Source organism: Peromyscus californicus, unplaced genomic scaffold (assembly GCF_007827085.1).
Source record: "Peromyscus californicus insignis strain IS unplaced genomic scaffold, ASM782708v3 Scaffold_14__1_contigs__length_90479793_seg_2, whole genome shotgun sequence".
Lineage (NCBI taxonomy): Eukaryota > Metazoa > Chordata > Mammalia > Rodentia > Cricetidae > Peromyscus > Peromyscus californicus.
In genome coordinates, this window is record NW_026294436.1 from 36,720,410 (window position 1) to 36,735,483 (window position 15,074).

At 41.7% G+C, this 15,074-nt stretch overlaps 1 protein-coding gene across 3 annotated transcripts in view; it reads right to left on the minus strand.

The window, feature by feature from the left end:
• Nucleotides 1-6,389: 6,389 nt before the first annotated feature.
• Swt1 (SWT1 RNA endoribonuclease homolog) overlaps nt 6,390-15,074 on the minus strand; it is a 67,778-nt gene continuing 59,093 nt past the window's right edge. For 2 of the 3 annotated variants that reach the window (XM_052737159.1, XM_052737157.1), the window contains 2 exons: nt 14,476-14,540; nt 6,390-7,283 (listed from right to left, as the gene is read on the minus strand). In XM_052737159.1, coding sequence (XP_052593119.1) covers nt 7,154-7,283; nt 14,476-14,540 — 195 coding nt within the window. In that variant the 3' untranslated portion in view covers nt 6,390-7,153. Of the gene's footprint in view, nt 7,284-12,773; nt 12,911-14,475; nt 14,541-15,074 lie in introns of all 3 variants that reach the window. The other variant, XM_052737158.1, reaches the window with a different exon arrangement.

Consider the following 15,074-nt stretch of genomic DNA (forward strand, 5'->3'; position numbering starts at 1 on the left):
ATCCTGTCTCAAAAAAAAGCTTGCCTAAGTTTACTGTTGGTGACAAAATGGAATTTGTTGCCTAAAAGCATGCTTTCATAGAAGGAGAAATAACCTATCTCAACACCAAAAAACTCTACACATGGTACTCAGCAACCAATTAGTGTTTATCGACATCTAAAAGTTGTAGCTTCTTCAGGGAAGGAAACAATGGCATTGCCTGCATACTTTTTTTGAGACAGGGTTTCTCTGTGTAGCTTTGAGCCTTTCCTGGATGTCGCTCTGTAGACCAGGCTGGCCTCGAACTCAAAGAGATCCTCCTGGCTCTGCCTCCCGAGAGCTGGGATTAAAGGTGTGCCACCACCACCTGGCTGCCTGCACACTTTTTAAAAATTAGAAATTTACTTATAATTATGTGGTTTGGGATGATTTTAAAATACTATTGGCAATATAACACTTTTCTTTAAAAAAAAAAAAAAAAGGTATCTCGCCTGGTGGTGGTGGCACACGCCCTTAATCCCAGCATTTGAAAGGCAGAGGCAGTGGATCTCTGAGTTCAAGGCCAGCATGGTCTACAGAGCAGAGTTCCAGGACAGGCACCAAAAAGCTACACAGAGACACCCTGTTTCAAAAGAACAAAAACAAAAAAATGTATCTCTGGCCAGCCTAGAACTTACTATATAGAGTCCAGGCTGGGCTTGAACTCAACAAAGATCTGCCTGCTTCTGCCTCCTGGGTGCTGGGATTAAATGCATGTCACCATGCCTAGTGACACCATACCTTTTTAAATTTAACTTTCTATATTTTTTTATGTGTATGAGTATGCATGTGCAGTACATGTGTGCAGTGCCCACAGAGGTCAAAAGGGTATGATATCACTGGGCGGTGGTGTCACATGCCTTTAATCCCACTACTCGGGAGGCAGAGGCAGGCGGATCTCTGTGAGTTCGAGGCCAGCCTGGACTACAGAGTGAGTTCCAGGAAAGGCTAAAAGCTACACAGAGAAACCCTGTCTCGAAAAAACCACAAAAAAAAAAAAAGAAAAAAAGGAAAAAAAAAGGTATATCACCTGGAATTAGAATGGATACATATGGATAGTTGTAGGCCACCATGTGGGTGCTGAGAGCCAAACTTGGGTCTTCTACAAGAGCCAACAACAAATGGCCCAGTCTCCAATCCTATTCTACACTTTTTGACCAATTGTAATAATACACAAAATGTATTAAGAAAACTTAAAACTTCAAAATATTTTTGCTATACTCAAGCATGGGTTTTCTTTTTTTTCCTTTAAGTTAAATTTTTATGTTTTTTGGAGCTGAGGACTGAACCCAGGGCCTAGCAAGCGCTCTACCACTGAGCTAAATCTCCAACCCCGTTTTCTTTCTTTTTTAAAGACAGGATCTCATAGTGTAGCACTACCTGGCCTGGAACTTGCTATGTAGACCATGCATGCTGGCCTCTATACATACTCCTGCTTACCCCTCCCAAATGCTTGGATTAAGGGCATGCAGTCCCCACACCCAGCTGAGTTTTTGTTTATTCTGACTTCTAATGTGTCCTGATGTGTAGAGTAGCTTGCCATTGCTCGGTGTTTTACAGTTCTCTTAGGGAAGGATGCAACAGAATGCAAGAATCCTTATTAACAAGCCAGTGTTTTGATCTAACCTTTAACATCTCCATAAGGAGGAAGAGGATAAAGGGTCCAGGTAGAGCAATCCTGTAGTTGCAGGGTCGTCTCGGGTGCCTGAATCACAGCAAAGTCTCTAGTATTCCTTTTTTTTTTTGTTTCTCTTCAACAAAGGATTTGAAGGATCTGGGTGGGTTTTAACATACATTAACAAGAAGGGGAACAAGGGATAGAGTGAAGTGAGTCATAAAAGGGAAAATCAGAAGGAATGTCAGGTTTTCAGGGAGGCCAAACAACAAATCCACCATTACAAAGTCCAGTGGGTGGGGTACAAAGGAACAACTGCCACCAATCAATTTTATCAGAAGTTAAAGTGATTCAGTGACAAGTATTTGCACAATGGCCAATGAAATAGTGATGTTACAGAGGCATGCACCTGTAGTCCCAGCGCTGGAGAGGCAGAAGCAGCCTATTACGTACATAGTTCCTGGCCATCCAGGGCCATACAGACTATCTAAGGAAAACAAACAAAACCCAAACTTTTTGCCAGTACTTGAGATTGTTAGTGGCTTCCCACAGGGCAGACAAATATTCTACCTGTGACCCTGAACTCCATTGCTAATAACTCTCCACCTTACTGACAATGATACAGATGTATTAAAATAACCAAAGTTGGAACATACAGAAAGTAGAGTTCCTAGATGCAGGAGGAACTGCAAGATCATGTAGGTAGGCACTTTGAAAAGTGCAGTTTAGTAAAACCTGGGACAAAGCAATTACATTGGTGGTTAGTTATAAAAGTAAAATCAGATTCGTTCACTCAAACCTGTGTGGGATTGGAGCTCCCCAAACAGAAAGCCACAGTAGCCTACCAACTGGCTAATGGTGTACACTAGAATACTGCAAAATAAAGAGATTACAAGCATTGAGAAGTAAAAATCAGCCCCTGCTTTGACAACACATACTAAAATTTGAGCTATACAGAGATTAGCATGGTCCTACACAATGACATGCAAATTTGTGATGGGTCTCCTCCAGCCAAAGGGGCACTTTAATCTTGAAACTAGGGGGACACTAAGGATAGGACAATAAACTTAATGCTGTCTATTCAGGAAGCATTTGACTGTTGCTCAGTGTGAGAACTTACACAGATGGCAGAAGACTGAACCTTTGAGAGCATCTACCACAGACTGGCTGAGCTTCTGAACCTTGGCTTTTGTAGACATACCAACATAATTTTCCCCCAATACAATTATTAAGCCCATCTTTGGCAGGACAGTCTTAACTCCAGTTTCAATGCTTGGCTTTGACTTGGGAAAGTTCTTGAGGGTGGTCTTCAACTAGATGCAGTGGTCATTGTACAAGGTACTTCTCCATGATGGGCACTCACGATGGTGGAAAAAGCTAAAATGACTTGCTTAGGCGACAATTTTCAGCAAGTAAATTCATGAGGTTGGCAGTCAGGGAAACTTTTCCTTTGCTGTGATGTCATTTAGGCTTTTTACTTTGAGGGAACACTCAAAAGTAGACGACGTATTAATCTCTATTGGCACAGCTTATTCTGTTTAGACACAGCAGGGCCTGACCATAGGTGTTCTAAAAGCCCCTCACCTATTGGAATATCCCAGATGTGATATCCTGGCCATCTCCCAGGTAGCTATAGGTCAAACAATTTTCATATTTTAAATAAGGTGGAGAAACAAATGAGGAAAATATCCCCTTATAAAACGAGCTTCCTCATGGGCAAGTACCTGCATACATAAGTAGAAAGCATAACACAAAAGCTCCAATTCTATAGCATTCTAGAAAAGGGGAAACAGAAGAAATAGCAAACATCTGGCATAAACCCAAAGATAGGGATGGGCGTTAACCACAAAAGGTCACAAGAATTTGTAGGGGTGATGTGACTTCTGACTTGAATGAACTGGTGATTACGTGATTATGCATTCAATAAAGCTCACAGAATTCTACAAGGGGATTTTTTTTTCCCCTAGCTTAACCCATAAAGTGGTTCAAGTAGGCTCAGAAGAAAGGTAGGACAAGTTTATATTTTACCTCATTAGGGAACTAGTTATTCTTACCTTGGAGGCATCTGTATTGAGTTGATAGTTTAGCTTGTAACCATTAGTTTACAGTAGAGTTGTAGAGGTTGAAAAGAGATTAAAACTCAAAAAATGATGTTAAAACTGAATTGTGGGGCTAAGGTGCAGTTAAGTTGGTAGAATGCTTGCTTAGCTTGCAGGACGACCTGCACTCCATCCTTAGCACGCTACAAAACCCAGTGTGGTGCCACAAGCCTACTGTAATCCCAGCCAGGTGGAGGGAGTAAGGAAGGAGTAGTTGAGATCTGAGTGACTTTCATGTAGCCCAAGCTAGCCTTAAACTAATAGCAATCCTGCCTCAGCCTCCTGAGTGCTGGGATTAGTTGTGCCACACAGCTTCATGGACTTTTTTGTTTTTCAATTATGCATGGGGATGTATGGTCTGCACGTATACCTGTGTACCAGGTGCATGCCAGCCAGAAGCCAAAAGTGAGGTTCAGTTCCCTGGAACTGAAGTTATAGATGGTTGTAAGCCATCAGTCTTGCTTTATAGCTATGGCTAGCCTCTGGACAAAACTATGTATACCAGGCTGGTCTCAAACTTGTGGTAATCTTCTTACCCTTTCCTTCTGAATATCTGGACTATAGGTGTGAGCCACCATGCCTGACCTCCATGGATGTGTGTGTGTGTGCGCGCGCGCGCGCAGAACAGGGGTCAACATGGACTACATTCCTCCCACTTCCTGAGGCAAGGTTCCCTCAGTGAACTTTAAGCTCACTGACTCAGCTGGACTGACCAGCAAACCTCAGGGAATCTCCTGTCTGCTTCTCCAGTACTGGGATTCCAGGTTTGCACCATTACTGGCTTTCTCACCTTGGGTATTATATGTGAGCATAACCAGCCTTTACCGAATACCTAACCCTGCCTCAAATAAATAAAATTCTATACTGGAGAGATGGCTCAGAGATTAAGAGCACCTACAGCTTTTACAAAGAGGCCAGGTTTGATTCCCAGTACCCACATATTGGCTCACAACTGTCTTTAAGTACAGTTCCAGGGTATACACACTGCCCTCTTCTGACTTCTGTGTGCACCAGACACATACCTGTCATACACACATATATGCAGGCAAAATAGTTATTATATATACAAAATGTATTTTTGAAAATTCCATTTTAGGCATTTGGTTCCATTTTAGGCATTTTTCCAACCTAATTTTACAAAACCTGAAATTTCTACTTCCTTTCTAGGAGAGGATATTCTGGTTTGGTAGCCAGCGCTGTTTCTGGGGTCAAGGAAAACTGACTAAAGAATTGAAGTCTGTAACCCTGGACTTGCACAGGACTTGGACAATTGTGACTGCAGATTAGAACTTCATAGATAGTTGTTTCACTTTGACATTGTAGGTCTTTGCTTGTCTCAGAGAAGACCATCACAAGACAGACCTGAGTGCTACTTTCTCAACATTTTGAATGTCATTTTAATGGAGCAGTTTTGCCAGTCACTCCATGTTTATCTAGTGTCTTGGTCAATTCTCAGAGCCCAGGTCAGTGTTTGAATCCTCCGACTTGACGACTTCCTGGCCCACCTGTCTGGTGGAGTGCTTTTCAGCCTGGAATCATCATGACAGGCTGGGATGAATGTCCTTCTCTACCGAGTATTCAGACAAATTTGTACACTACAAAGTGCCACTCACAGCGCTTGCAATCCAGAGACTGGACAAGCCAGCCACCCTGTATTTTCATTGCTCTTAGGATCCATTCCCGAGAGAACCACACTATCCTGTGTTTAATTCAGTATGACCAGCTGTAGTCATATAGTAGTCAGTGCTGACAAACTGACTACTTAGATGTGAAAACTATGTGGTATGCACTGGGTAACAAGCCACTTTATAAACTCAATTCATTGCCTATTAGATCTTGGAATGTGCCCCATAAAGACATTCTACTGGAGTCAAAAGCACCCTCAAATGTTGCCTTTCCTAAGGGATTCAACATTACTTGTACCACATTAAAAAAAAAAAAAAAAAGTGTGATACTCAGCACCAAGATGAGAAAGCCAGTAATGGTGCATACTTGTAATGTTAGTGCAGGGGAAGCAGACAGGGGAATCCCTGAGGCTTGCTGGACAGTCCAGCTGAGTCAGGGAGATTAAGGTTCACTGAGGAACCTTTCTTAGGAAGTGACTCAATCACTCTCCACCTTACTTTTGAGATAAGTGTCTGGCCTGTGAGCTCTAGGGATCTGCCTGTCTCTGCTTTCATAGCATGAGGATTATAGGCAGATGCTGCTGTGCCTGGCTTTTTATGTGGAAGCTGGGAATCTGCATTCAGGTCCTCATGCTTTCATGGCTAGCACGTTTACTGAAGTCAACATGGTAGTGTACATGCCTATGCTAGCCTTGTGGAGACCAAAGCAGGAAAACTGCCACACATTCAAGGTCAAACTGACTTTTCTGGCCAGCCAGGGCTATGTATCAATACACTAGTCTTAAAAACTAAGAAGGAAAACCTCCTTGCATGCTGAAGCTTCTAGCCCTCTAGAGGCTCATGGTTCTGCTGAAACACTCACCTTTAACATGTGGGTTTTCTAGCCTTGCAAACATATAGCTGAGTAGATCCTGTACCAACTACTACTGCATATCCAGAGTCAAGTCTTTTTACTGGAAAGACTCAAACTTTTATAATCACACCATATACTCATTTCAGAAAGTATTTGAAAGTAAGGTGAAAAACAAAATATTACTAAAAATAAGTTATTTATTGCTATTTAAAAATAAACATTTATTATAGAATATCAAATCTAATTTAATCTAATATATTAACAAAAGCATAATACACTCCAGTAAACAAGGATTTCCAACTTAATGTGTAACTAAGTCAATTTAAACACTTGAGTTTTAGGTAGGGGCAAACAGCAGCCCCTGCCATCTAATCCCCCAAATCCATACTGCTTCTTGTTTAAGGGGAAACCTCAGAGGGGCTCTTCCCCACTGGAAATGCAAAGAAAAATGACACAAGCCCCAAAAGCAGCTACAGAGAAGGTGCTAGATCAAAATTCTACTTCATATCCCTGAAAGGAGGTGGTGGGTTTCCCCACCAGTTTTAAATAAATGACAGTTTGTTCACGAAAGCAGCCCATTCATGGAATGTGGTAGCATGGTCATGTCTTAAGTCTTAGGGCTTGGCAGTGTCTGCTCATATGCCCACATTCAGTCAGAGTTAGGAGAGATAATGAGGCTGTGGGCTGCCATCATGTCACAGTGATTCCTGCCTCAGGAACACTAAGAAGATGGCTCTCTTGTCTTTAGAGGTAGGAAGTATTGTCAACTCCAGAAGAGCTGGGACTAGTTTATCCTACAGCGGATTCAATGAGATGGTCAATAAAACCTTTTTTTTGTATCTCTGAAAGATTTTTTGTAATTATCCTAGGTTTGGTTTAAAAAAAGCAACCATTTTGAAAGTTACTGTGTTACTCATGATGATAGATATCATTCCTCAAGAACTTAGGTCCTGTTGTTGAACATGTCTTCACACCATCCTCTGTTTTTGGCCTCCATATAGACAGATGCATTACACTGCTGCATGGTATACTCCATCTCAATCAGTTGGCGGCATCCAATGGCTAATTTTTCCCTAAGGGAAAAAGAAGGGTAAATCACCAGGATAGTCAAAAATCCCAGGACTCCACAGGCAGAAGCAGGCAGGTATCTCTGAGTTCCAGGCAACCTGGTCTATGTAGTGAGTTCCAGTCTAGCCAGAGCTACACACCGTATCTCAAGAAATATTTATAACTGTATGTATACATGTATGTCTATGTGTGAACTTATGCATATGAATGTAGTACCCACAGAAGCCAGAAGAGTGTGTCAGATTTCCTGGGAGTGAAGTTACAGGTGGTTGTTGGCTGACCAAGTTGAGTGCTGGCAACTGAACTCTAGGCCTTTCCAAAGCAATATGACCTCTTAACTCTGCACCATCTCTCCAGCCCACTCCCACATTTGACCCCTGGAACCACATAGAAGGAAAGAAGTGATTCTCCAAACTGTCCACTACCTTCACATGTGTGCTATGGTACAAATACACACACACACACACACACACACACACACACAATTCTTAAATTGGGTGTGGTGGCTCATGAGAGGCTAAAGCAGAAAAATCCTCAAATTCAAGGCCAGTCTGCCATACTTAATGAGTTCCAGGCCAGCATGGACTACAGAGTGAGTTCCTATCTCAAAACAAAGACACAACAAAAATAACAATTGTAGGTATTTACTGTATATGGTATGTTTTGAAATATGTATACATCATGGAATTGGCTTCAAGTATTTAATACACATATTACATCCCAAACATCTCTTGAACTACTACTCATAACTAAAATTTTGTGTCCTTTAATTAACATTCACCCAACCCTTCAACCACTACCTCCAGGCCCTGGTGACCACCACTTTCCTGCCTGTTTCTGGATCCCACTATTTTGGCTCTGCAAAAAAGCAAGCCCATACAGTATCTGTTTTTCTGTTATCATAAGACACTCAACATATGCGTGCCCAGGTCCATCCATGTGGCTGCAACAACAGGACTTCCTTCTTTTCAAAAGCTACACAGTATTCCACAGAGCATTTCCCTTACCTATTCATTAGCTGGTAGGCATTTAGATTGATTCATATCTTGGCTACTGTAACTAAATATGAAAGTACAGAAATCTTTTTAAATGTATTGTGTCCATTTCCCTAGGATACATTAAGAATTCTTTTTATTTGACAGTACTAATGATTAAACCTAGACTTTATGCATGTGAGACAAGTGTTCCACCAGCCAATATTCTTAATATGATGTGACAATTTGAGAGAAAATGCTCTCCTTAGCAAAGAGCATAGATTCTCCCGCCCCCTGAGACATGGTTTCTCTGTATAGCTTTGGTAAGTCTGTCCTGGAGCTCACTCTGTAGACCAGGCTGGCCTCAAATTCACAGAGATCCGCCTGCTCTGCCTCCTGAGTGCTGGGATTAAAGGCGAGCGCCACAGCCTCCCAGTGAGTACAGATTAAGTACCCAACTGAGAAGACTTCTAGCTGTAATTCCTAGAATTTAAAAATGAGAGTTCCCATGACAGACCTCTATAAATGAGCAAAGTCAAATGTTTAAGTAGAATACTGTGTGTTAAACAGCCTAATTTTCTACCTTACTCTCTGAAAGACCTCTCCTAGCTTATGTTTAGATGTCAACAGGGGGTAAGTAACACTGTAGGACAGATGGCTACACTGTATCTTCTTCAGTTGGAGAGTTAAATAAAGGTGAACTGTGGAGTTCACTTCCTGAAAGAACGGATGTAGATGTAACCATCCTATTAAATAAGAAACACAGAACCGACCGGGCGGTGGTGGCGCACGCCTTTAATCCCAGCACTCGGGAGGCAGAGCCAGGCGGATCTCTGTGAGTTCGAGGCCAGCCTGGACTACCAAGTGAGTTCCAGGAAAGGCGCAAAGCTACACAGAGAAACCCTGTCTCGAAAAAACAAAAACAAAAACAAAAACAACAAAAAAAAAGAAACACAGAACCAAATACATTGAATTAAAAGCCCAAGAGGTCAGAGCAGTAGCTGAGAGCTGAGACTTAAAACCGCCTTTCTTACCCTTCCTGCCACTTTTGTCCTTCCCCTCAGAAAGAGACCTACTTCCTGTGTATCTGTCTTTTTATTGACTTTCTGTTCTGCCTTCTCATTGGTTGTAAACCCAACCACATGTCCTCGTCACTGCCTGTCTGTACAGACCTCCAGGTCTTCTATGGTTGGTAATTGAGATTAAAGGTGTGTGTCTCCATGCTGGCTGTATCCTTGAACACACAGAGATCTGCATAGCTCTGCCTCCCAAGTGCTGGGATTAAGTGCTTCTGCTATGGCTTGCTATTATCTCTGACCCCCAGGCAACTTTATTTATTAACATACAAATAAAATCAAATTTCAGTACAAATAAAATATCACCATAAACGGACACTTGAGAAAAGACAAGGTGCTATGCTGCCACTCTTAAAAAGGCTGTGGGTGGGCCAGCACGATAGCTCAGTGGGTAAGCTTGCTGCTAAGCCTGATGACCTGAGTGGTCTCCAGAATCCACACGGCATTAAAAGAGAACTGTCCTCTGACCTATGCACTTCCTCATCCCAAATTACTGGTGTAAGCCAACTAGCAATTAAATGAATATTCATAACTCTAAACCAAAGGTGGGATATGCTGGAAGTAGTGATACACACCTTTAATCTCAGCACTTGAGACACAGAGGCAGAGACAAGTGGGTCTATTTGACTTTGATGCCAGTCTGGTCTAATAGTGAGTTCTAGGCCAGCCAAGGCTACATAGTGAGACCCTGTCTCAAAATAAACAAAAAATGTGGAAAGGAGGAAGTCATAGCTAATATACTCCATGCAAACATCACAATTTTTAAAATTACTTTTAAAAAGGATTTATTTTTACTTATGTGTGTTGTAGAGTATTTCTTTTACTAGGCAAAAATGTGTTACATTTGTTTAAGTTGCGGAATATTACTTTAACTATGTAAAAATATGTTATACTTGCTTAATTATGTAAAGATGTGTTGCTGTTTCACCTTGCCTGCCTAAGGCACCTGACTGGTCTAATAAAGAGCTGAATGGCCAACAGCTAGGATAGCAGGGGCAAGTGGGCAGAGAGAATATGTAGGAGGAGAAATCTAGGCTCGAAAGAGAAGTAGGAGAGAACAAGGGAGAAAGAGAGGGACATGCCCTGGTCCAGAAGCCAGGCAGTCACCAGCCAGCTAGACACAAAAGGCAGTGAAACAGGACATACAGAAGGAAAGAAAGATAAAAAGCCCTAAGACAAAACGTAGATGAAGAGAAAGAGGTTAAGTTCTAAGTTCTAGTGGGACAAGCATACTATAAGGCCAAGCATTCATAACTATTAAGTCTCTGTGTCATGATTTGGGAGCTGGCTGGTGGCCCTAAAGAAAAAACCTGCTACATATGTGCATATGTTTATTCGTGTGGGAGCCCAAAGGCCAGAGGAGGATACTGATGGAGTTAACAGGGGGTTGTAAGCCACCCAACTTACGTTCTGGAAACAAAAATCAGGTCCTCTAAAAGAGAAATGAGTATTCTTAACTGCTGAACCATCTTTCCAGCTCTAATTTATTTTTCATATGAGGGGGCTAAAGAGCTGGCTCAGAGGTTAAGAGCACTGACTGCTCTTCCAAAGGTGCTGAGCTCAATTCCCAGCAACCACATGGCAGCTCACAACCATCTATAATGAGATCTGATGCCCCCTTCTGGCATGCAGGCATACATGCAGACAGAACACTGTATACATAACACATAAATAAATCTTTAAAAGGAAAATCTGAGATGAATCCAGTTGACTTGTTAAAAGCTAACAGGGGCCTACAAATTACAAGACCCCTAGTTTTAGAGCATCAAAGCATTGTATTTAACATATCTCCAACTAAGAGATGGTCTCTATAAGTTCAGGAAGAACACTCAGTTATCTAATATAATCTCTGGCATGTTAGGTATTCAAGAAAGGGTAGTTATCTTCATTACACTAAGAATGTCATTACAAGCCAAGAGTGGTGGCTCATGCCTTTAATCCCAGCACTCAGAAGGTAGAGGCCAGCCTGATCTACAAAGTGAGCGCCAGGACAGCCAGGGCTGTCACACAGAAAAACCTTGTCTTGAAAGATTAAAAAAAAAAAAAAAGAAAAAAGAATGTAATTACTTCCTTGGCTTCTGGAATGGCTCAGAGCCATGTCCACAGTGTTGGAGAGGACTATAGCTACCTCTCCTCCCACAACTGGATCCATTGATGTAGGATAGATACTAAGGGAAAAAGAACTAGTCAGAATTCAGGATTCCATGAGAGGAAGGAGAGACAGCAAAAAGTAAATACACTGTATATGAACAAGCCCCACTTCCTGAGGATGTATGGCTTCTCAGAGACTGACTAAAATCCAGTTTGTAGGTAGAGGATGGGAGGGATGGTCAGAGGAGAGAATATGGAGAGGATTAACTAATACTAACCACCTTTTAAAAAAGCCATATGGAAACCTACTACATTGGAAGCTTCCTAAGATTATACACACACACACACACACACACACATACACACACACACACACACACACACAAATATATACACACACATACATATACATGTAAAAGGAATTTAAATTGAGTTATCCTAATAATGAGAGTACAACACCTGAACTAGATACCATGTGCTACCAAATAAAAACCCACTGCCAGGGATGAGTTACTTCTTTTTAAGTTGTTAGCCAATGGGATCCAATAGACCCCTAAACATTATAGACTACTGGCACTGTTCTTGGTTACCCTTCAAAATTTGACAGTAAGATCCTATTGCTGGAAACACCATATAACTGAGTCATAAACATCAAGAAATCAAGTGGGTACTGCCCCGGAAGTTTCATCCAACTGGTTGGCTTTTACATGGCTGGAAGGTGCTAGGCATGCTACCAGAGGAGAAAAGTATCATCAATCTCACTCAGCCATGAGCCCTTTGAGCTACAATAATTACTTGCCTGGCAAAATACGCCCACTGGTACAATAGTGGCATGAATGTTATGTGGTAACAAACCAAATTCTGGCTGGATATAAGGCCTGTTCCAGAAGATGGACCCACACCTGGCACTGTTAATTGTAGAAAACCTGCTATTAGTAGTTCTGCTAAATGGACACAGCATTAAAATGACTCCTAATGGCTTATTGCTATACCAGACAATGCTTGTCTCAACTCTCATCAGAGAAGCTTCATAATGCAGGCGATCGGGATCAACCCAGAGAACCACAATGGTCAACATGCAGAGAGTAAAAGCCTTAGGAGGTACTCAGCCCTAAATGGGACATCTCTAACATACCCTCCCCTTTTAAGGTTCATGGATCTTTGAGGAAGAGGACGGGAAGATTGTAAGAGTCAGAGACAGTAGATGATGTCAAAGAAATGTTGTTTTCTCTACAGAACAGGGCAGATGCACATATGAACTCACAGAGATTGGTACAGCATAGACAAGACTTGCACAAGCTCAAGGCAGACAAAATCAAAGTATGCAGGGAGGGAGGTATGGGCACAGTCTCACCCTTCTATGAGGAGTTGTTGGCATGTGACAGTTGTCAGGAAAGGCAAAGCCAGTATTTCTTTAATGGTGTGACCTCTATATTACCACATTCCATGGTAGGTCCCACACTCAAGAGTAGTTGGCCAACACATACTGGACTTGATGAGAGAAGAAGGAGAGGGAGAGAGAAACACATGACAATGGGTAAGTAGGAAGGTGGGAGGGGTGAATATGATCAAAATATACTGCTCAAATTCTCAAAGAATAAAAATATTATTTAAAAAAATTTTGGCTTTGAGTTACTCTAGGTCTACTTCCTATACTTAAAATTGTGACTTTGCTGCCAATCCTTCACAACTACTCAATCTTTTTGTTTTCAGAAAAGCTTTGCACAAGGTTCAAAACAGCAGAGATGAAAATGTTTTCTTATAAATTCTAAAATAAAACAAAAAGGGCAGGTCCATATTCCTATCCTTGGTCATTTACTCTACGTATCTTTCAGTAAGCGAGTCTATTTCTGTACCCTCCATTTCCTTCCCTTCCCTCCCCTCCAAGTTAGGAGGCGCTCCCTCTCCTCTTTAGCCTCGTGGTGCTGAGGTCTTCCCTTCCTGTGAGTCAGGGTTCTGGCACCAACCACTCAGTCAGTTCCTGCAGTGAGCTGTCCGTGCAGGAGGCTGCTCAGTGCAGTCAGTGGTGATGGAGTTCCTGAGTTCCTTTCCTCAGGACTCACCTGGTGGACAGATAACCAGACTCTCTCTGAATTCCAGTGAGTCAGCTCCCTTGAGCACTTACCTCTTGGTAATGGGACCCTCACAAACATGAGAAGCAGCCCATTATATTTTTGGATACTCCCTAACTGCAAGGTGGTTCTTCCTTGGAGCCTATAAAAGCCATTTATCCGAGTCCAAGTTAAAATAAAAATATTTCTACTTTCTTCCTCTGATAGTCTTATTAAATTGCCATGTCTGGCTTAAATATGTGATCTTCATGTCTCAGGCTTCCAAGTAGCTGAGATTACAGGTATACACCACGCCCATCTAACACTCTAAAGTTTAAATTCACACAGAACAGACAGATACAGCCCACATGAACAAATAATCCATAAAAATAGATGGTGGTACATGTCCACAGTCCCAGCTATTAGGAAGGCTGAGACAGGAGGACTTGTTGGCTTTCACAAGTTCAAAACCAGTCTGGGCAATACAGCGAGACCTTGCCACAGAGCAAATAAAAAAGATCATACATACATGCATGCATGCATGAAAGAATCTTGAGGTCAAACATTTGAAAACCACTTGAAACTATATAGCTGATAAATTAACATAGGATTTTTACATATATGAAGTATTTTGTATCAATAAAGGTTAAAAAATCATAAGAGAGGTTGGGGAGATGACTTCAGTAACATGCTTGCATAAGGACCTGAATGCAGATTCCCAGCTTCCACATAAAAAGCCAGGCACAGCAGCATCTGCCTATAATCCTCTTGCTATGGAGGCAGAGACAGGCAGATCCCCAGAGCTCATAGGCCAGACACTTATGTCAAAAATAAGGTGGAAAGACAGCTGACCTCCACAGCTGGTCTCTATGAGCCTACACACTCATGTTAACACACACACACATACATACACCATAAAAAGATGGCTTTGCCTTCCCACAGTGATAGCAAACAGGGTAAAAGTTTGTTATAGATGTCTCATTATCTACATATAGATGTGCTTACCGATACTCAGTCTGAGAAACACAATCATAAAGTTCCTGGGCAGTAAATTTGACATTTTTGTTTACCTGAAAAGAACCAAAATACAGTTATTAAGGAGGTATGTTAAACTAAATGAGTGATGCAAGCATAATTCAAATGGGGCATATTCTAAGAGCAGAATCACAGAGCTTCAGTCACTACCCAAAAGACAACTAAGACAGCAACAGAAAGAAGTTTGGTGACTATAATGTTAACACTCAAATATGTGCAAACTTCATTCCTGCTATTACAACTCAGTCTAGTCTCAGAGCTAGAAATAGTAGAAGCAAGATGGACCTGACTGTCCTGGAGTCTTTGAAAAGCACGTTACTTTGGCATTCAACTGGACAGAAAAAAATACTGTAAGATGTGTGGGAAGATCTGATTTAGGAAAAGGTTTGACTAACAGGTATTTCTGTCTCACCCTCTTTCCTTCCCCCATCATCACTCATTCATTCATTTCATTCATTCATTCCTTTTCTTCCTCTCTATCCCCTTCCTTATGGTTCTGGGTATCAAACTCGGAGCTTTATGCATGCTAAGCAAATGCTGTACCCCAGAGCTACCTTCCAGCCCATGGA